This window comes from Streptopelia decaocto (assembly GCF_964273445.1).
Source record: "Streptopelia decaocto genome assembly, chromosome: 24".
NCBI classification, from domain to species: Eukaryota; Metazoa; Chordata; class Aves; order Columbiformes; family Columbidae; genus Streptopelia; species Streptopelia decaocto.
The window spans coordinates 4,652,156-4,674,556 of record NC_138679.1 but is presented as its reverse complement, the minus strand read 5'-3'; the positions used below and the strand labels follow the sequence as shown (position 1 = coordinate 4,674,556).

General features: G+C 51.9%; 3 protein-coding genes across 7 annotated transcripts in view; 2 read left to right on the top strand and 1 right to left on the bottom strand.

Annotated features, from left to right (window-relative positions):
- BTN1A1 (butyrophilin subfamily 1 member A1) overlaps window positions 1-22,401 on the top strand; it is a 49,931-nt gene that overhangs the window by 13,902 nt on the left and 13,628 nt on the right. The window contains exons 5-11 of one of the 5 annotated variants that reach the window (XM_082072376.1): window positions 431-535; window positions 1,095-1,115; window positions 1,724-1,744; window positions 2,357-2,377; window positions 2,872-2,892; window positions 3,238-3,270; window positions 4,401-5,309. In XM_082072376.1, coding sequence (XP_081928502.1) covers window positions 431-535; window positions 1,095-1,115; window positions 1,724-1,744; window positions 2,357-2,377; window positions 2,872-2,892; window positions 3,238-3,270; window positions 4,401-4,918 — 740 coding nt within the window. In that variant the 3' untranslated portion in view covers window positions 4,919-5,309. Of the gene's footprint in view, window positions 1-430; window positions 536-1,094; window positions 1,116-1,723; window positions 1,745-2,356; window positions 2,378-2,850; window positions 2,893-3,237; window positions 3,271-4,400; window positions 5,310-22,401 lie in introns of those variants that run through there. The other 4 variants (XM_082072373.1, XM_082072377.1, XM_082072372.1 and 1 more) reach the window with 4 other exon arrangements.
- Window positions 1-22,401, top strand: part of LOC309449871 (butyrophilin subfamily 3 member A2-like) — a 38,170-nt gene that overhangs the window by 4,068 nt on the left and 11,701 nt on the right. The gene's annotated exons all lie outside the window — the stretch shown is intronic.
- Window positions 1-22,401, bottom strand: part of LOC309449873 (E3 ubiquitin-protein ligase TRIM7-like) — a 43,179-nt gene that overhangs the window by 16,989 nt on the left and 3,789 nt on the right. The window lies entirely within an intron of this gene.

Sequence of the window (22,401 nt, the reverse complement as noted above, 5' to 3'; positions counted from 1 at the left end):
GCGGTATCGCCCCATTATCGCTGCCCATGGGGCTGCACTGGGGACATGACACTGGCAGAAAATCTCGGGTGCATTTGTCAGGCTCCGTGTTTGGTGCATCCAGTGTTTTCTGCACCCCGCAGCTTTCTTCTTCTCACACGAGAAGAAAGCATGATTTAATTAGAAATAATTTGTCTATAAATCCATTTTTGCTTTAAAAAAATCCCCCACAATGTATGCAGACAAAACATCATAGACACGTGCAAAATTTTCCAAATAGAGGGTTTTTTTTTTAATTTGATATTTTGTCACTCTGAGGAGTACAGTCAGGGGGTGATTCTCACTCTTGATGGGATTCAGACCTGGGACGCGCTTGTATAACACAGAAATGAGCTATTTCCCATTGCTGCTTGTGCAGTGACCCAACCCCTTTGGGGATTTTATTTTTCAGATCCCTTTTTCCAGAATGCCCATCCTTGGATAACTGCCCTGGGCATCGTCTCGGTTGCTGTGGTCGTTCTCCTTATTTTCGCTGTTTATCTATTTAAAATTAAAGGTACTGTCCTGGTGCGGTGTTTGGGGAGGGAGACTGGTCCTGTTGGGCCACCTCTGGTTTTGGTGAACGGGTGGGTTTGGGAAAATGGATGGTTCCGGAGTCTTGTCTCGGTGTCTGGGACACACGTGTGGTGCCAGGGTCTTAAAGACTCAGGGATGTGCTTTCTGACAAGAAAATAAAGGTTGTTTTTCCAAGAAAAAGATAGCAAAGAAGGATGTGGACATTAAAGCAGCATCAGCCAGGCTTTCCTCTGGCCCTGCCAAGGTTGCATTCTTCTCGCAGAAATGAAACAATGATTTGCCAGGCCCTGCAAAAAAACCCAAAAGCTCGCACTTTTGGGGTCTCTCAGGGCTCCTCCCTTTCGGAAAGACAAATAATACAGAGGAATAAGGGGAATGGAAATCCTCTATTTCTTAGCAGAAGGAGCTGGGCCAGTGGGTCGCTCAGGCACCGCAGCACTGCCAGACCATGGTGGCTTTAAATCCTTCTGTGGCCTGACCAGGGCTCTTTGGAAGGGATGATGTTCTCAATTATTTACATTTCTTTCTTTCCTTCATAGGAAAGCGTGAGAAACAAATAGGTAAGCTTTACCTTTTATTTCCTAGAAACTGGAGAATTCCCTTGAATGGGAGAATTCATGTGGATATGTGGGATGGAGGTGGCTAGTGGCTATAGAAAATTGTTAACGCTGTGTATGAAATGTTGAAAAGGGGGTAATTTTAAGGAAAATCACTGCCAAACCCAAGAAAGCATGAAAACATATTGTACCAACAGTAAGTTTTACTTTTCCAATGGCTCTCAAGGTTCTTCTCAAAGCTGTTAGAAGCTTTGGGGAAGCACATTTCATTCTGCAAGGGCCTCAGCTGTGTCTCAGCTCTAAGGAAACCCCGGGCAGGATGGTCCCGTAGCCCTGAAGGAGAAGTGCAACCCCGTGCTCCTCCCTGGTCCGTGCAAACCTGCCCCTTCCCCGCTGCCCTGGAGCTGCAGCCCTGGCTGGACTCTGCCCCAGGTGGCTCCGGGGAGGTGGCCAAGAGCTCCAAGAGTCGTGAGCAGAAAGACCTTGGGGAGCTCCTGGGCTGCAGCTTTTCCATCAGGAGCGATTTCAGCCTCCTCCCCACCCCAACAAGTGTATCGGTGAAAAAGGAATGGGCTTTGGTGGTGATGCTCTGTTCTGCTTTTGTTTTTCAGCGATGCGAGACGCAGCGCTGCGTAAGTCCCGCTCCCTGTCTTCTGGGGAAATCCTCTCTGAAAACTCTCAGACTTTGTTATTCATCCTCTCACTCTGTCCAAATGTTCTTCTTTCAGTAGACACTTTACTTCTCCCTCCCTGACACCCTAATCATGTGAAAATTTACCCTGAAAAGTCATTAGGGATTTTTCCCTGAGTGGCTGTCATTGCTTTTAATATTCACATCTATTTAATGGAGTGAAATAGAACTGAAAACATTATTGTTTTCCAGGATTTACAGAAAGCTAGGCTGTTGAGAATTCGATTCTAAGGATATAAATTGTTTCCTTACCAAGAAATAATAATAATATAAAAAAGAAAAATGTAGAGAGCATATTTGTTTGCTTGAAGCTCATAGAATTGCCAAGAAAGATCTTTGGCTATTAAAAGTGAGCTCTTGCTAAACTGGTACCAATGCAGGCAGAAGGGGGAAATAAATACAGGCCCAGCTCACTCAGGAATCATGAGCATCCTTGTGACCAGGGTGTAAATCAGCACATCTGCCCCTTTGTCACAGCCTCTGCTCCCCTGGGTGGGGGGATCCTGGGGAAGGGGATTGCAAAGACTAACTTGTGTTTCTCTCTGTTGCTCAGGGGACCGTGATGCAGAAATCGGTGAGTCTCCTATTCCTTACAAACGATTTTTCACGGAGTCTGTAGAGGGTGGTGGGCTCTTGTGTTTCCTTTTCACTGTGAAAGTGCAAAGTGAACCAAAAAGTGGTTGGCGGGGAAAGGAGAGAGTGAATTTGAGTCAGACAATTAAAGGTGACTGAGGATGGTGTGTGGGGTTGCGATGGGTGAGCGCCGCAGTGGCACGGGCAGGGCGAGCGCCCTGTGCATCCTCCCTGCTGGCACCGGGATTTGGTGGAGGCGCTGAGTGACGGGTCCCCTTGTAGGGAAGGGACCTCCCAGAGACCTTTTCCTGCCCCAGGTCTGAGCAGCTCAACCTGCACCAGCACCTGCAGAGCTCCAGGCTGGTGGTGGGTGAGGGTTTTGCATTGCCCAGTGTTGGCAGAACGCCCCGCCTGCCCCTGCAGTTGGTTACGGGGGAGGTTCTATCCCAATCAATATCCCACAACCCACTTGAGCTGATTTCTCTTCTTTTTCAGAGAAACAAGCTGAAGAACTTGGTGAGTACCATTCTCCTTCCTACATGGGAGACTTTTCCACTGGGCCATTTCCTCACTTGGGTTTTGCACCTTTCCCCTGATTTTGGTTTTCCTTTTGGGAAAGGAAAAGGTAGCAAATATCAAGCAGGACAGGCAGTATGATTATATTTGTGAGAAATGGAGGGAGTCCTTTCATGTTGCTATGCACTGAAGTTTTGAAGCTATGTCCTCTGAAATTACTTTCAAAAATACAGCAACAGTTCCGAAATGTGCAACAGTACTGGCCTATGATTATTTTGAGCTAATCCTGTATAAATCTTTTCAGTTTACCTCTCATCTGTGACTTTTTTTTTTTTTTTGTTAAAGCATGGAGAAGACATGCAGTGCCTATAGAAGAAGGTAATTAAAGCTTGGTCTTTTGGGGTGCTGAGTCATCTTCCCTGCTTTAGTCTCCCTTCTTGGTATTTCCTCTGCCGCAGCGATGCTGGTGGGACCAGGGATGCTTGTGCCAGGCGTCACTGTCCAGGAGGGTGTGTGACACTCAGACCCCTCGTTTTTTTGGGGAATGTCCCAGTTTCAGGCCCATCTGAAGAGTCCTGGTCCTTAGCGTGCAGTGCTGGCCACACTTTAGACATCGGGGCTTCTTCATTCTGGAGGTCTGCTGGTCTCCTCTTCCCACTCTGCTCAGTGTCAAGTCTCTGCTTCATTTTCTGTCAGAAAAGGATCTGGGGTTGTTTATCAACATCTGGCTGAATATGAACCAGCAGTGTGCCCAGGTGGCCAAGAAGGCCACCAGCATCTTGGCTTGTAGCAGCACTAGTGTGGCCAGCAGGACCAGGACAGTGACCCTTCCGCTGCACTCGATGCTGGTGATGCCAAACCTTGAATCCTGTGTTCAGTTTTGGGCCCCTCACTATAGGAAAGACCTTGAGGTACTCAATAGAGTGCAGAGGAGGGAGACAAGGTTGGGGAAGGGGCTGGAGCACAAGTGTGATGGGAGCAGCTGAGGGACCTGGGGGTTCAGCTGGAGAACAGGAGCTGAGGGGAGACCTTCTGATCTCTGAACTGCCTGAAAGGAGCTTGGAGCCAGGGGGGTCGGGCTCTGCTCCCCAGGAACAAGCGCCAGGAGCAGAGGAAACGGCCTCAAGTTGCGCCAGGGGAGGTTGAGGTTGGATGTGGGGAACAATTTCTTCCCCAAAGGGCTGTGGGGCATTGGAACAGGCTGCCCAGGGCAGCGCTGGAGTCACCATCCCTGGATGTCTATGAAATGTGTTTAGACGAGGTTCTCAGAGACATGGTTTAGTCCTAGAGTTAGGTTATGTTTGGACTCAATGAACTTGAGGGTCTCCTCCTACTGGAATGATTCTATGGTTTTCTGCTCCTTGCACTAACATTGTCACCTTGTGCAGCTTCCCATGCCACAGTCTGCCAGCTATCGCTTGCACTCTTGCTCTTCCTTGTGCAGCCCCAGCAAAGCTCTTTCCTGGGGTGAGCTCTGCCCTGATGTGTTGACTCCATCTCTCCTGCAGTGAACGTGGTTCTGGATTCAGACACAGCCCACTGCTGCCTTGTCCTGTCTGATGACTGCAAAAGTGTGAGACGAGAAGAGAAGCTGCAGGACATCCCTGACAACCCCAAGAGATTTGACTTATGGCGCTGTGTGTTGGGTAGTCAAGGCTTTGCCTCAGGGAGATGCTACTGGGAGGTGGAGGTGGACAACACAGGAGGATGGGCTGTGGGGGCGTGTAGAGAAAATGTGGAAAAGAAAGGCGAGATTTTCTTTAATCCAGAGAAGGGTTTCTGGGCAGTGGGGCTGTGGGCAGGCTGCTTTCAAGCTCTCACGTTCCCTGAGAACACTTTCCTTTCTGAAATCCAGGCTCCCAAGCGGATCCGTGTCTCACTGTGTTATGAAGAGAGGCGAGTGTCATTTTTTGGTGTTGATGAGAACATTCCCATCTTCACATTTCAAGAGACACAATTTGAGGGGAAACCAGTCTACCCTTGGTTCTGGCTGGGTTCTGGGACACTGCTCAAAATGTGTCCTTGATGAAGGGGAGGGAGCAAGAGAAGGTTTCCTAGGGGACCTCAGCCATTCACACTCACAGCAGGGTTTAGGTTGGAAGGAAGTGGTGGAGGTTTCTGCTGCAGCCACCTGCTCCCAGCAGGGCTGCCCTCAAGTGCCTGAGGTGTCTTTGAAACTCGTTCAGCTGAGTTGTGTAGGATGTCCAAGGGTGGAGATCTCGTTATGTCTCTGGACCTCTGGCTGGTGCTGCACTTCTCTCAAGGGGAAGAATTAGCCCTTTGTGTTTGAACAGAGTTTCCCCAGTTGCAGCTCCTGACTGCCGCCTTTCATCCCCGCTCTCTACCAGTTGAACACGCTCTCACTGAACACACTCCCGCAGCAGGGATCGCTTTCTGAATGTACAGAATAAAGTTACTGCAGTGGGATTTGTCTGTGTGTCAGCACCAAATGTCTGTGTCCAAGGTGTTGTCTCCACCTCCTTTTAACCTGTGAGGGGTGTCAGGGACTTTTGAGAAAATGGTTCACTGCATCCTACAGGAGACAATGAAGGCATCTATGTCAGTGGGTCTGTGCATGGCTGTGAGTGTCCCCAGCAGAAGCCCAGGTGACGAGCTCACCTGTGACCTGGAGACACCTGACACTGGGAAGTGGATCCCCCCTTACAACTCTGAGTAGGCTGAATCAGACTCAGAATGTCCTATGTGGGCTGAAATGAAGCTGGAGAAACCACAATTTTGCATTGAGAAAGGCATCTCGTCCACATGGGGGTGGCCCCTGCTGCCAGGCCTCTGAACAGGCACTTGTTAGACATTTGTGTCCCTAAAGAAGGTGGGTGGGAATGTGAAGATACAGATTGTGCTTTCTGCACTGGAGAAGGAGCACTGTGCTCCTCAGGCCACGGGACACATGGTTGCATGTTGATAGTTTTGGTTGCAGGTTGCAGGTGATAGGTTGCAGGTTGCAGGTGATAGTTTTAACTAAAGGTGGGGAGATTTGGGCTAGAAATGAGAAAGAAATTTTTGGCCCTGAGGGTGGTGAGAGCCTGGCCCAGGTTGGCCAGAGAGGTGGTGGATGAACCATCCCTGGAGACACCCCAGGCCAGGCTGGACGGGGCTCTGAGCACCCCGAGCTGGTGAAGATGTCCCTGCTCATGGCAGAGGGGCTGGGGGGGCTGGGAAGGTCCCTCCCAACCTAAACTATTCTATGATTTCCTCTCTCCTACCCAGAGGTGGGAAACTCTCTTGTCCTGGATGGCTCCAGCCCATGGGGCTGCACTGGGGACGTGACACTGGGGCGGAACACGGGGAGCCCCAACATTCCCTCCTGGGACACCCCAAAGAGTCCTTAGATACCAACAGCCAGAGGGACGATGGCGCAGCCACCGCTGCGGCTCCCAGCACATGGCCCCCACCCCCCGCCCCGGTTCTGCACCCCCTGCAGCCGATTGTGCTCCCCCAGAGCTTCTGCCCCCCAGGTAGGGACCCACCCCGACCCCTGCAGCCCGGGACGCTCCTGGGAGCAAGAGCGGAGGTGAGCGCCGGCCATGGCTCCTGTCTCTTTGCAGGCTCAGCCCCCCTGTGCCCACTGCCCGGGCAGGAGCAGCCCTTCCCTGCAGCCTGGGCACCCCCAGCGGGGGGGGCACCCCCGGCCCCCCAGGCCCCACCAGCAGGTACGGCACCCCTGTCTGCTCGGACACCCCGGCACCTTCGGCCCCTTCGCCATCCCCGACCCCGGGCACTCCCAGCACCCACCACCTCTGCCCTGGCCTGGCTGATTCATCCCCAGAAAATCCCATTTCCAGAGAACATCCCCCATCCCTGGGGCCATCTCTCCTGTTTCCTCTCCCAGAAGCGAGTCTCCTCCCTCTTGCAGCCCCGTTCCTTGCTCAGCAGCTCACCCCATGGGGATGCCCATGTGCCTGGGCAGAGCCGGGGGCTGTTGGTGATGGGGGCCGGCTTGGGGGGTGCCCATGGAGGGTCCCCCCGGCCCAGCACGGCTCCCTCTCCCCCACACAGGGGGAGTGCAGAGAGCACCGTGCGGCTGCTGCTTCGATCCCGGGGTGTTCCACATACAGTGCACGAGTCCCTGTGGCCATCAGGGCACAGCGGTGGCCCCAGCCCTCCGGTGCTGCCGAGCTCCATCCTCGGCTACCGGCACGTCCAGGGGCAACGGGCACAGCCCTACAGCTCTGGCACGGCCACCGCCGCGGGGGCACCGTGAGTTGCTTTTCCCCAGAGTTCTGTGTTGCTGCAGCTGGCAATGAAGTATTTGCAGTTAGAGCGTGCTGGAGCGCCAGGGCAGCTGCTGGCAGTGCTCTGCTGAGATTTCTGCTCTAACGGGTTGAATTCCTGTCAATGAGCAGTCTTCTCCTGGAACTCATTCGTACAGAAGCCGGGTGGCACGTGGCTGCCGTCTGGTGGCACGGCCCGGGATACTGACTGTGTGAGCGGGCGGCTGCCGTGGAGACGGGGGCTCTAGAACATGGGGGTGGCCGAGGGGGAGGGGAGGGAGGGGGGACAGAGGCCCCGGGCCTGGGGCCGGGGCTGCTTGGCCTTTCCTCTGAGCGGCTGCCTGGGACTGAACCCTTGCTCCTCCCATCAAAAGATTGGTCAGAAAACCTGTCAATCATCCATGTGCCACTCTCCTTCCAGGTATGATTGGTGGAGCCAGCATGGCCCGCCCTTCACAGTGCCCAGCCTTTCAACCCCTGCCACCTCCCCTGCAGCCTCAAAGTTTATTGGTTGGTTACATATCAATCACAGACCTTCTCCCCGCCTCCTCAACTGCCGTTGGCTGTCCTTGGTGAAAAACGGTACAAAAGGGAACAGGTGGTTTCTGTGAGAAGTTTCTGCTGTGTTCCATGGAGTTGAGTCCAGCCGGCTCCAAGACAGACCTGCCCAAGGCTGAGCCAATCAGCGGTGGCACCTCTGTGATGACGTGTTTAAGAAAAGGGGGAAAGCACCAAAAAGAACAACAAACTGCAGCAGTCAGGAGAGGGCCAGAAGCTGCTTGAACCTCTAGGACACTCCAATACCATCCTCAAGACTCAAGTGTTGTCTTTTTTTCCCCAGCACTACTGTCCATGTTTGCCAGGAGAACGCAAGCACCTGAGTCTCTAATGGAGCAGCTCTGGAGATGCTCTGTGCTTTGGCATATGTTCACTGAGAACTCTACATGCTAATTTATTATGCTCAGCAGCTGTAGAAAGCTTCTGCCCTTCTGGCTCACAAGGCTGCTTGCATCGATGAAGTCTGAAATTTAAAAAATGTAAAGAAGTAAACAACCAAACAAAACCCAAATCAAGCTCCTCCATTCTTTCCTGAGTCGTCAAACTCTCCAGGGAAATCAGGTGGTGCCACTTAGGACTGGGTTTGGCTATGACAGCAATTTTATTGTTGCAAACACACATAAGTTCAGCGGTCAGCATCCTCTTGAGAATGTTTGTCTGTGGCCTCTGATGGTCAGTGGCCAGTGTCGATGGTAATTTCAGCCACGAGTACTGAACGCTTCTGTCCATAAGCCGTGCACCTGGAACACCTGGCAGAGAGGTTGGCAACATTGCCAGGTGAGGCTGCAAACGCGGCCTCCTTTGCAGTCCTCCTCTCCCGAGCTCGCTTTGGATTTCTTGATCTTCTTCCCGCTCTGGCATTTCCCTTTCAAGGCTGGATCGCCAGAAGGCTCACTCTAACCTTCGCCGCTTTCTTTCGGGCGCACTTTCACCGTCCTCTGCACAGGTCTGTTTTCTCTTTCTGCACGGCGGTTTTTTGTTTGCAGCCGCTGGGTGAACAGGCACTGGGGGGAGCGCGCCTTGTTTTTCAAGCGAGTATTTCCCAGGCTGCTGCTCCCCTCCTGACCCGGGATGCCAGTCTGCTCGGTGGCCACTCGAGCTGTACAGCCCTTCCCAAATGGAGCTTCTGCCATAACCAGAGCTGTTTCTGTCCCTGTGGGAGGAGCGGCGCAGGATCCCTCTCCCACGCCGCAGCTGACGGGGAGCGCGCTTCTGCGTTTCCACAGGGCCGGTGCGCCTGCGCTTGGGAGGCGGACAGTCTGGGTGGCTCCCGCCCAGCTTCTCCCCCTCCTCAGTGGCAGAGTGCCTTCTCTTCCTGCCGCAGCGCTGAGGGGGAGGCGCTGCGGAGTCCCGTGGGCTCCCGTTCTGGTGGATCCTCTGTGTACTTGCTTCACCTTCCGCCTTTCTCGGTGCCAGGAAGCCTCTAGAAAATGGACTCTTTGGCTCTTGAACCGACTTTGCCAACCCAGCGCTCTGTGTCTCTTGGCGTTCAGCGCCCGCTCCAGGGGTCAAATCATGGTGCCTGGAGAAACAACAGGGATCTTAGTCTAGGGTTGTTCTCGCAGCCTCCACGTGGCTTCACTCTCATCCTGGCATCTTCTGGCAGCACTTGATATGACACGCAGAAGACTGAACCAGGACTGGAAGCTGGAAATTAGATCGTGCTCTGTCAGTCATATCTGCCCCTTTCAGAGCAGGAATTCATCTTTCTACCCGCTCGGACCCCCGTTTCACCTCTCTTCACAGCCAGCCAGGCCCAGAGAGCAGACAGCAATTTAGGCAAGCACAAGAGATTAGTGACAAACAAGGAAGAAGAAAAAAGGACGGGGCCATCTGCAGAGCAGACAGAACTCAGCTGGACGGTCTTTCTCTCTTAGGACAGAAAGCAAAACCCACCGGAGAAGAACAGCAACGACAAGATCAGAAACAGGAGAGGGAGTGTATCCTGAACACCCTTTCACACTTGTTCTTACCTGACATAGAAGAGTAAATATGCACACTGGCCGAGAACTGTCTGGATGTCACACAGAACCACAGACTCATCGTCCATCTTGTACCACCGTCCATCGCTGGCCTGCAAAGCAAAGCAATTCTATCTTCAGATGAACGGCAGGCTTTTGAAAACAAAAACACAGGCAGTACATCACTGAAGGACACAATAGACCGATGCAAATCACACTTTTACCTTTACAAAGCAGTAAAAGTGTCCTTGCTGAGAGCTGCGACCTTCATGGATCACGACGGCATACAAGGAATAGAGGAGTGGTCCTCCAGCCGCTTCAGATGTGTATTTGCCAAGCTCCAAATATTCTGGGTACCGCACAAACTAAGGAGACACCAAGAGGATTCCCAAGTTATCCTGAGAGTCTTTGGGAAGCAGCCTGAGAAAATCCTGTCAAAGGATCTTCTCAGTTCATCAGAAACAGGTGTCGCCATGTCATCACCAAAGTGGCAGAAAACTGTTCTCAGCCAAACCAACTCTTCATGAGCACCCAGGTGCTCATCTTCACCCTGGAACTTTCCTCTGGCCACAAGGGCAAGAGCAAGGCAGAGCTGTTGCAATTCTTTTTCTCAGACAGCTGCACTCCATAGCCATCGTGTGCAGACACGAACAACTTCCAGAACAAGCGTTCTCCTTCGGGAAAGGACTCCTTCCAAGCAGACAACGTGGCCATGCACTTGTTTACATACCTTGTGAATCTTTCTGCCAGAGAAAGGATCGACTATCTTCAAGCGCAGGGTCACGACGTTGGAGGCCTGATGGATTGTAAGTCTCCTGGACGCACTGACCCGCTGTTCACACCTTGAAAACACAGACCCAACGGTTGCAACCTGTCTTCCCACACTCCACTCCCCATCCCTGTAGGGTTGAGTTAAGGCTTGTTTTGCCCATTTCAGGCAGAAGGGGAAAAAAATGTACCCATCTTAGAAACAAATGCATTTTATTCCAAGTTGTGGATGATTCAGGAGGTTTGGTTGTATGGGGAAGAAAACCAAACAAACAGAAAAAACCCCAAGCTGTCTCACGACTGGGTTTCTCAGTGATGTCCAAACCTAACTACTGCTTCCAGACATGCAAATCCATAACCCAGTATCTACTATGAAGATGTCATTAGTAAAGATCTTACTTGCTACATTTATAGCTGTTTTTGCCATCCAGGTGCTCGGGTCTGACAAAGTCCTCCAGAGCTCCGGTGACAGATGTGGCTGCCTGGATGAGAAAGAAAGGAGAGCACTGAGCTCCTGGAAACTCAAAATCCCAAGAAATAGCTCCCCATGTGGTGCCAGCGTTAACCCAATAAACAGCTGCTCCTGGGCAGCACCAGAGTGTCCTGTGCTCTGCCTGGTCAAAACCAGCAAAAGCCACAAAAGCCACCTGTCCAGCATCACGTGCGTACTGAGGAGTCCAAAGCAGGGCGGTAGGACAGCGTCATCATGGCTGTCGACAGCATCCTTGCTCTTTGCCCAGCTGGCACCCAGCGCAGGGAGACCATTTACAGGGCTTCTACGGAGGGAGCACACAAGTCCAGTTCCCTTCCCATCCACCACCATCTTGCGTGGTAACAACACGCAGTTTGAAGTCAACGGAGTTTACTGGAGAGAAACGAGGCCCCTGCAGGGACCTCGAATCATTTTGCACCACCATTTCCAAACATCTTACCTTGATATCCAAAGGAATATCACGGAATGCCTCGTAGCTGTCTGAAACAGCTTTGCAGCTCCGGCATGTTACTGGAAGGCAAAGAGAAAAGGTTCTCAGGTTGGGACGGACACTAACTCTGCCCATGTAATGGACCAGTGCAGCCTGGACATGCTGCTGCCTGCAAAAAGCAGTTTTCCACAAAGGGAGAAAGAGCCAAAGACCGTTCTAAGGACAGGGATATTTTTTAAAATTACCTCTGGATCTTAGAAGTCCTCCAAAGACCTGATCAATGACTGTGCTGCCTTGAGATGTGTCCCAGCTGGAAAGAAACGGTAATCGCGGCTCAGAAGGTGGAAGGCAGAGAGCTCGCTCTTGCAAGAGTTTTCCTTGTTAGCAGAGCCCCGGAGAGCGGGTTTCACTGACGATTTAAAGGAAGGAGTCAAAAGGGCCAGAGAACATTTCCATGGTCATGTGCTCATGCTTACTCGCTGCTGCTGCTCAAACAAGCTCTCTGCATGGCAGCCACGGCACAGCCGAAGAATTCATGCGCGTCTTCCTGGGCGCCAAACTGGAAATCTCCTATTCCTGAGAAAGAAGAAGGTTTTCACATTAATCTCCCCAAAAAAGGAAAGAAAACTGACCCTTCTAAAAGCTCTCCTCCTTAACCTGAACCCGGAAAAAACAGTTACACACGGGGTTCTTCGGCAATGAAAAATACCTCCAAATGAAACCATCTGAAATGACTCACGTGGCAGCTCGCTGACAACAGCCACAGGTGCGACGGCACTGCCCGAGCAAGACAGGACCTGCTCCATGTGCACTTCCATCGTACACATCATGCAGAAGCCTTTCTGCTTACCTGAGAGGGGAGGGAAAGAAGGAAGCAGCCCAATTAAAATATACACAGCTCTGGAAAATCTTCAAGGAAGAAAAACACCAAACCACCCCACAGGTTACAGGTATGACGTCCACTCTCCCTTCTCCATCCTCTACATCTCATCCTCAGAGCCTTTTTCCCAGAGTCGCTGTGGTTTCTTCTTCATTTAGAGCTGCCCAAGAGGTGTAAAAGAACGCGTAGCAAGGACTCACAGGACTGGCTGTGCTGGCGAGACAGCAAGTAGTTGGCCAGCGGAGGGGTGTATGTCAAACACTGCAGGATGCAATTGACGTAGCAGGTGTTGCCCAGGTTGTAGAGGCCTCCTCCCACACTGCGTGTTTGCTGCCAGGCCGCGCAAATCTTCTGCGCAGGATACAGGTCCCTTTGTGGCAGAGCCATTCTGACACTGGTGCCTGCAAGGAAATCAGATTTTAAAGGAGATCTCCTTGTTTGGATAAGGAAAGCCCTCGAGTGGTGTGCCTAGACTTGGCCCTCTTTGGATGTGCTAGAGAAAAGATAACTAGGAAACAGGAATGACGCTGACAGCCTGCATCTACCCAAACCCCAACGGGAGAGCCCAGTGGACAGCGAGGAAGGTACAGGCCAACCCACACTTCTACCCTCTCTCTATCTACGCCATCCCCTGTCTCAAAGGAAATGAAACATTACCTTTTCCACAAACTGGAATTGTCAGGAAGGGGAGGGAGAAAAAAAAGGACGTAATTTTCAGAAGGGAGGGAGAAAAAAAAGAACGTAATTTTCAGAAGGGAGGGAGAAAAAAAAGGACGTAATTTTCAGAAGGGAGGGAGAAAAAAAAGGACGTAATTTTCAGAAGAAAGGACAATGTAGAACGAATCGCAGACAGCAAGGAGCTGAGTGGCTCCGCCGTCGAGCTCAACCCGCGCTCACGCTCGCAGCACAGCCGCCAGCTCAGTGCGAGAGCACGGCAGGAGCTGCCGGGGACGCCCCTTATGAGCACCCGGCCCTGGGACGCCCTTTGTGACACGGGGCCGTGCGGGGCCGCGCAACAATGGGGCTGGCGCCGCCCGGCACCTCCCGCAGCTGCGGCTGCGGGGCCTCCCCAGGCACCGGCCGCGGGGCAGGGGCTCCTCCCCGGCAGAGCGCGCACCTCTGCCCACACCAGGGGCTCAGGAACAGGCCAGAAGGCGCTCGAGCCTTTTGGACACTGCACGATCGACTTCAAGACTCATCACTCTTGTCCTTTTTCCGCCAACACTACTGCACAAGGTTGTCAGGAAAGTCAACTTCTTCACTGAAACAAGGAAGAAGAAGGAGTGTGTTTGCAGTGCTGTGAGCTCCCAGAGAGGAGCATCGAGCTCTGGCAGATCTGCCAGGTTCTGAGTCCCCCACGCAGGGCGAGGTGCCCATTGGAAGGCTGAGCAGCAGCTTCTGCTGTCCCCCTCTTCTCCTTTCAGGAGTTTTCCGTAAGCGCCGAGTGCTAATGTAACGTCGAGCAGTTGGAACAGGTTCTCGGTCGGTTGCTGCTGCATCTGGTCCCTCATGTCTGTCATCTCCCTCTCCTTTGCATCCAGCATCTTCCTGATCTTCTCCCGCTCGCCAGCCATTGTTTCCTCCAGCTCGCAAATGCGATCTTCCGCGGCGCTGGCCTGTGAAAAACACAGTTGGCATCTATGTGGGTACAATAAAAACGTTCAAAAATCCATCTCCCTCCCAAATGGACGTCAAGATTTCTGTCCACAAAATTCAGGGAACGCAAAGGGACGGAAATGTCAATCCATCCAAACACCACAGTGCTTGCGATTAGTTATTAAAGCAAATCTAGTGCATTTACCTGTTTCTGAAGGCCAGAGAGCTGGTAGCTGAGAACTTCTTTCTCATAAGAGCCTCTTCCAGCTCCTCTCGCGCCGCACCGGCCGCTTTGTCGTTTCGGTCAGAGGACAGTTTGGCATTTTCCAGCTGGAAGGCAAGTTTGATACACGTCACTTGCACCAAGGTGGATATTCTGCAAATATCCTTTCAGTAAAAAATAGAAGCTATTTAATCTCTAATAATTTTAAATGGAAATCTGGGAAGTTTATTAGAAGAATTGCATAATGTTAGGGAAATGCCCCAAGGACCAGGAAAATCTATTTCAGTCCTATTCCTATAGGATTTGCTTATAGAGTCACTACCTAGATCACATCTAACGGGGGGGCTGTTGCTGCCCGGAGATGCCCCCACAGTGGCTGAAGTGCCCGGGATGTTCAGTGCTGCCCAGTGCCCATCGACGGCCATTGGCAGCTCCAGAGGTGATGGGGCCACCGCATTCCCCTCTGTGCCGCTGTCACCCAGGTCCCCAGGCACGGGGCTGCTGCCTGGACCATCCTGGCTGGACTCCACCGCCCCCCGGGAGCAGCCGAGTAGCTGCAGGGCCTCTTGGAGCAGCTCATCCTCCGGGATGGCCAGTTCAGCTGCCAGGTCTGCAGAGGCTGGTTCGGCAGCAGAGGGGCCGGATGGAGCGTCGCTGCCCAGGGCTGTCCCCAGGGGGGTGGCCACCGCATTCCCCTCTGCGCTGCTGCCACCCGTGTTCCCAGGTGTAGGGCCGCTTCTGGGACCATCCTTGGTGACCCACACTGTAGCTGGAGTGACACCAAACAGCCAAAGGGCCTCTAGCAGGAGCATCTCCTCAGATACGTCAAAGCCATCGGTGGGGTTCTCAGGGGCTTCATTGAGGAGGGCAGCAGAGGGGCTGCTCCGGGGGATGTTCCTGCCTCCAGATGCCCCCATGGCGGTGGCCATGCTGGGAACGCTGATCGGTGCCCATTGCCCCTGGATGTGCTGGTAGCCGGGGATGGAGGTCGGCAGCACCGGGGGAGCTGAGGCCCTAGTGACTGTAGGGGATGGTCCACTGGATCTGGAACGCCCGGGAGTCAAACCACCCAATTAAAACCAAATACCCTCTGTGCCTGTTTACGTTGAGTTCTTTAAGGAAAGTAGGTAGGAATTCCTGCAAAGAAGCTCTAACAATCAGGTGCAAATTTGAGTGGAGAATCCTGATGTAAAGAAAAGTGATGTAAACCTCAGAGGCCAAATGAGCAAAACAGGGAGGCTGGACCGGTGAGGAGCAAGGTTTTCCATCCCATGTCTGGCCTCAAGGGACTGCTTTTCCAACCTGTTCACACCTCCTTAGGAGACACTCTGCATCAGTGTCCATGGGAGAATTCTTCTATCGCTTCTTCAAAGTGCTCCTTGAAAATGTCCTCTTTACCTTACCTCCTGAAACCTCTCTAATTCGCTGTACAAGTCTTCAGGACTTGAACAAAATGATGAAAGAGACAGGGCTTGTCAGGCTTTTTGCCATTTTAAGAAGCCCATTTGTGTGTCTGAGGCTGCGTCCATAAATCACAGGTACTGAGAAGAGACTGAAAAAAGGCCTCAAGGACCCAAAGTCAAAACCAAAACCTCAGAGTTCCTTGAAGCATTAACGGACCCCACTGAGGACTGTTACTGACAAAGCCTCCCCAGGGGCTCGTTAGAGCAGATAATTGGAGGCTGTTATGAGAGGTGGGCCAAGGCCCTGTGCAGGTGGCTCTGATGCTCAGAAACCCCTTGGTTTGCTTTCTGAAGCAGAATGGAGAAGCCCTGACCTGCAGGCAATGGGAAGGGGGATCCTGTTCCTCACATGCGGCTCTGGGCTCTTCCTGGGACCGTGGGGTGTGGGTGTGCAAGGCCGAGGGAAGGACAACACTGGTACAGCAACTTCCAGCTTCCCCGTGGGGCTGCAAGGAGGCAACGAGGCCCCAGTGCCATGAGGACAACATGTCTTCTCCCAGGCCTCAGTGCCAGAGACAGCTGCCTTGGCCAAGGGACAAAGACCTGGGTCCTGTTGGTCCCTTCCAGCCTTGCCAGCGCCCTTTGCCATCTCCACCTCAGGCTGTTCTTTATGGTCCTACCCCTGCCCCTCTTTCCCTGCAGGCTGCAGACACCCATCTCGCTTCCCCACCTGCTCTCACCCCAGCATTTCTGCACCTTCACTGCTGTGTCTGCACCTTCACTGGCTGTTCTTTGGAACACAAACCATGGGCTGATCCAGACTCCCTCCTGGTGACATCTTGCACCACAGCACTGCCCTTCCAGTGACATTTTTTCCTCCTGATACCCAGTCTCCACCTTCCAATCTGCCTTTGGTGGCTTTTTCTTCTCTCTCCTGCTTTTTGCGAGTACCAGGGAAAGCTCACCCACATCAGAAATTGCCCTTCAAACAGGGAACCCAACCTGTTAGGCTTTTTCTGGTCTTCCACTTGACCAGAGAGAAGTAACCTCGGCATGATCTTCTAGATCCCATGAGTGCTGCTGGCCTTTCAGCTTCTCTGACAGACACGACCATGTCCCTGGGCACTTTGGCAGGTTCTTTCCCAGCCATGTCCCTGCTGCTGGGCTGTCACCTCCAGAGACAGAACTGACCGCACAGTCCCCTTCACAGCCACATGCATCTTACAGGATTAAGAGTTTCTGAGACACAACTGACCTCGTACACCACCCTCCGTATGGCCCAGGACCTGACCAGATAAAAGTATGTTTGTTTTATTTATTTGATGAAATCTAATTCCTGCAAATGATTGGAGTGGAGAAACATTCTTCACAGGAACTGCTGTATTTATGTTGACACTTTTTAGTTCTCTTCCTCCCCCTCTTTTTTGTTTTTTTTTCCTTCTTCCTTCACATGTTCCATTTTCAAAACCCTCTCCAAGGTGAAGATGCATTGAATCATAGAATAACTCAGGATTGAAGAGAGCCCTGAATATCACCTTGTCTCACTCTCCTGTTCAAGGCCGGCTGAACCAGGTGAAGTTTTTCAGGGCCTCTGCCCAACGTTGCATCTTCCACAAAGGAACTGAAAGTGCACTGCATCACATCATTGAGAAGGAGAATAAAGATGATGGCCCAAGTGCTGGTCACTGAGGGATGCTACTAATAACTGGCTACAGTTGTTCTTCAAGTAACCTTCCAGTGGTCTTGAGGTTATTTCTCTGACTGTATTTATCTCAATCCACAAGATCGTCCCTTCCCTTTTGATTCTCTCCCCTATTTGGAGGTGGGGAGTGAGAGAGCAGCTACTGTGGATGTGATTGCTAGCTTGAGTTAAATTCATTTATCAATAAATAAATGGAGATGGAGCTGCCAATGGCCGTCGATGGGCAGTGGGCAGCGCTGAACATCCCGGGCACTTCAGCCACCGTGGGGGCATTTCCGGGCAGCGCCAGCCCCCCTGTTAGATGTGATCTAGGTAGTGACTCTATAAGCAAATCCTATAGGAATAGGACTGAAATAGATTTTCCTGGTCCTTGGGGCATTTCCTTAACGTTATGCAATTCTTCTAATAAACTTCCCAGATTTCCATTTAAAATTATTAGAGATTAAATAGCTTCTATTTTTTACTGAAAGGATATTTGCAGAATATCCACCTCGGTGCAAGTGACGTGTATCAAACTTGCCTTCCAGCTGGAAAATGCCAAACTGTCCTCTGACCGAAACGACAAAGCGGCCGGTGCGGCGCGAGAGGAGCTGAAAGAGGCTCTTATGAGAAAGAAGTTCTCAGCTACCAGCTCTCTGGCCTTCAGAAACAGGTAAATGCACTAGATTTGCTTTAATAACTAATTGCAAGCACTGTGGTGTTTGGATGGATTGACATTTCCGTCCCTTTGCGTTCCCTGAATTTTGCGGACAGATATCTTGACGTCCATTTGGGAGGGAGATGGATTTTTGAACGTTTTTATTGTACCCACATAGATGCCAACTGTGTTTTTCACAGGCCAGCGCCGCGGAAGATCGCATTCGCGAGCTGGAGGAAACAATGGCTGGCGAGCGGGAGAAGATCAGGAAGATGCTGGATGCAAAGGAGAGGGAGATGACAGACATGAGGGACCAGATGCAGCAGCAACTGACCGAGTACCTGCTCCAACTGCTCGACGTTACATTAGCACTCGGCGCTTACGGAAAACTCCTGAAAGGAGAAGAGGGGGACAGCAGAAGCTGCTGCTCAGCCTTCCAATGGGCACCTCGCCCTGCGTGGGGGACTCAGAACCTGGCAGATCTGCCAGAGCTCGATGCTCCTCTCTGGGAGCTCACAGCACTGCAAACACACTCCTTCTTCTTCCTTGTTTCAGTGAAGAAGTTGACTTTTCTGACAACCTCGTGGAGTAGTGTTGGCGGAAAAAGGACAAGAGTGATGAGTCTTGAAGTCGATCGTGCAGTGTCCAAAAGGCTCGAGCGCCTTCTGGCCTGTTCCTGAGCCCCTGGTGTGGGCAGAGGTGCGCGCTCTGCCGGGGAGGAGCCCCTGCCCCGCGGCCGGTGCCTGGGGAGGCCCCGCAGCCGCAGCTGCGGGAGGTGCCGGGCGGCGCCAGCCCCATTGTTGCGCGGCCCCGCACGGCCCCGTGTCACAAAGGGCGTCCCAGGGCCGGGTGCTCATAAGGGGCGTCCCCGGCAGCTCCTGCCGTGCTCTCGCACTGAGCTGGTGGCTGTGCTGCGAGCGTGAGCGCGGGTTGAGCTCGACGGCGGAGCCACTCAGCTCCTCGCTGTCTGCGATTCGTTCTACATTGTCCTTTCTTCTGAAAATTACGTCCTTTTTTTTCTCCCTCCCTTCTGAAAATTACGTCCTTTTTTTTCTCCCTGCCCTTCCTGACAATTCCAGTGTGTGGAAAAGGTAATGTTTCATTTCCTTTGAGACAGGGGATGGCGTAGATAGAGAGAGGGTAGAAGTGTGGGTTGGCCTGTACCTTCCTCGCTGTCCACTGGGCTCTCCCGTTGGGGTTTGGGTAGATGCAGGCTGTCAGCGTCATTCCTGTTTCCTAGTTATCTTTTCTCTAGCACATCCAAAGAGGGCCAAGTCTAGGCACACCACTCGAGGGCTTTCCTTATCCAAACAAGGAGATCTCCTTTAAAATCTGATTTCCTTGCAGACACCAGTGTCAGAATGGCTCTGCCACAAAGGGACCTGTATCCTGCGCAGAAGATTTGCGCGGCCTGGCAGCAAACACGCAGTGTGGGAGGAGGCCTCTACAACCTGGGCAACACCTGCTACGTCAATTGCATCCTGCAGTGTTTGACATACACCCCTCCGCTGGCCAACTACTTGCTGTCTCGCCAGCACAGCCAGTCCTGTGAGTCCTTGCTACGCGTTCTTTTACACCTCTTGGGCAGCTCTAAATGATGAAGAAACCACAGCGACTCTGGGAAAACAGCTCTGAGGATGAGATGTAGAGGATGGAGAAGGGAGAGCGGACGTTGTACCTGTAACCTGTGGGGTGGTTTGGTGTTTTTCTTCCTTGAAGATTTTCCACAGCCGTGTATATTTTAATTGGGCTGCTTCCTTCTTTCCCTCCCCTCTCAGGTAAGCAGAAAGGCTTCTGCATGATGTGTACGATGGAAGTGCACATGGAGCAGGTCCTGTCTTGCTCGGGCAGTGCCGTCGCACCTGTGGCTGTTGTCAGCGAGCTGCCACGTGAGTCATTTCAGATGGTTTCATTTGGAGGTATTTTTCATTGCCGAAGAACCCCGTGTGTAACTGTTTTTTCTGGGTTCAGGGTAAGGAGGACAGCTTTTAGAAGGGTCAGTTTTCTTTCCTTTTTTGGTGAGATTAACGTGAAAACCTTCTTCTTTCTCAGGAATAGGAGATTTCCAGTTTGGCGCCCAGGAAGACGCGCATGAATTCTTTGGCTGTGCCGTGGCTGCCATGCAGAGAGCTTGTTTGAGCAGCAGCAGCGAGTAAGCATGAGCACATGACCATGGAAATATTCTCTGGCCCTTTTGACTCCTTCCTGTAAATCGTCAGTGAAACCCGCTCTCCGGGGCTCTGCTAACAAGGAAAACTCTTGCAAGAGCGAGCTCTCTGCCTTCCACCTTCTGAGCCGCGATTACCGTTTCTTTCCAGCTGGGACACATCTCAAGGCAGCACAGTCATCGATCAGGTCTTTGGAGGACTTCTAAGATCCAGAGGTAATTTTTAAAAATATCCCTGTCCTTAGAACGGTCTGTGGCTCTTTCTCCCTTTGTGGAAAACTGCTTTTTGCAGGCAGCAGCATGTCCAGGCTGCACTGGTCCATTACATGGGCAGAGTTAGTGTCCGTCCCAACCTGAGAACCTTTTCTCTTTGCCTTCCAGTAACATGCCGGAGCTGCAAAGCTGTTTCAGACAGCTACGAGGCATTCCGTGATATTCCTTTGGATATCAAGGTAAGATGTTTGGAAATGGTGGTGCAAAATGTTTCGAGGTCCCTGCAGGGGCCTCGTTTCTCTCCAGTAAACTCCGTTGACTTCAAACTGCGTGTTGTTACCACGCAAGATGGTGGTGGATGGGAAGGGAACTGGACTTGTGTGCTCCCTCCGTAGAAGCCCTGTAAATGGTCTCCCTGCGCTGGGTGCCAGCTGGGCAAAGAGCAAGGATGCTGTCGACAGCCATGATGACGCTGTCCTACCGCCCTGCTTTGGACTCCTCAGTACGCACGTGATGCTGGACGGGTGGCTTTTGTGGCTTTTGCTGCTTTTGACCAGGCAGAGCACAGGACACTCTGGTGCTGCCCAGGAGCAGCTGTTTATTGGGTTAACGCTGGCACCACATGGGGAGCTATTTCTTGGGATTTTGAGTTTCCAGGAGCTCAGTGCTTTCCTTTCTTTCTCATCCAGGCAGCCACATCTGTCACCGGAGCTCTGGAGGACTTCGTCAGACCCGAGCACCTGGATGGCAAAAACAGCTATAAATGTAGCAAGTAAGATCTTTCCTAATGACATCTTCATAGTAGATACTGGGTTATGGATTTGCATGTCTGGAAGCAGTAGTTAGGTTTGAACGTCACTGAGAAACCCAGTCGTGACACAGCTTGGGGTTTTTTCTGTTTGTTTGGTTTTCTTCCCCGTACAACCAAACCTCCTGAATCATCCACAACTTGGAATAAAATGCATTTGTTTCTAAGATGGGTACATTTTTTTCCCCTTCTGCCTGAAATGGGCAAAACAAGCCTTAACTCAACCCTACAGGGATGGGGAGTGGAGTGTGGGAAGACAGGTTGCAACCGTTGGGTCTGTGTTTTCAAGGTGTAAACAGCGGGTCAGTGCGTCCAGGAGACTTACAATCCATCAGGCCTCCAACGTCGTGACCCTGCGCTTGAAGATAGTCGATCCTTTCTCTGGCAGAAAGATTCACAAGGTATGTAAACAAGTGCACAGCCACGTTGTCTGCTTGGAAGGAGTCCTTTCCCGAAGGAGAACGCTTGTTCTGGAAGTTGTTCTTGTCTGCACATGAAGGCTATGGAGTGCAGCCGTCTGAGAAAAACAATTGCAACAGCTCTGCCTTGCTCTTGCCCTTGTGGCCAGAGGAAAGTTCCAGGGTGAAGATGAGCACCTGGGTGCTCATGAAGAGTTGGTTTGGCCGAGAAGAGTTTTCTGCCACTTTGGTGATGACATGGCAACACCTGTTTCTGATGAACTGAGAAGATCCTTTGACAGGATTTTCTCAGGCTGCTTCCCAAAGACTCTCAGGATAACTTGGGAATCCTCTTGGTGTCTCCTTAGTTTGTGCGGTACCCAGAATATTTGGACCTTGGCAAATACACATCTGAAGCGGCTGCAGGACCACTCCTCTATTCCTTGTATGCCGTCGTGATCCATGAAGGTCGCAGTTCTCAGCAAGGACACTTTTACTGCTTTGTAAAGGTAAAAGTGTGATTTGCATTGGTCTATTGTGTCCTTCAGTGATGTACTGCCTGTGTTTTTGTTTTCAAAAGCCTGCCGTTCATCTGAAGATAGAATTGCTTTGCTTTGCAGGCCAGCGATGGACGGTGGTACAAGATGGACGATGAGTCTGTGGTTCTGTGTGACATCCAGACAGTTCTCGGCCGGTGTGCATATTTACTCTTCTATGTCAGGTAAGAACAAGTGTGAAAGGGTGTTCAGGATACACTGCCTCTCCTGTTTCTGATCTTGTCGTTGCTGTTCTTCTCCGGTGGGTTTTGCTTTCTGTCCTAAGAGAGAAAGACCGTCCAGCTGAGTTCTGTCTGCTCTGCAGATGGCCCTGTCTTTTCTTCTTCTTCCTTGTTTGGCACTAATCTGTTGTGCTTGCCTAAATTGCTATCTGTCTGCTCTCTGGGCCTGGCTTGCTGTGAAGAGAGGTGAAACGGGGGTCCGAGCGCATAGAAAGATGAATTCCTGCTCTGGAAGGGGCAGATACGACTGACAGAGCACGAT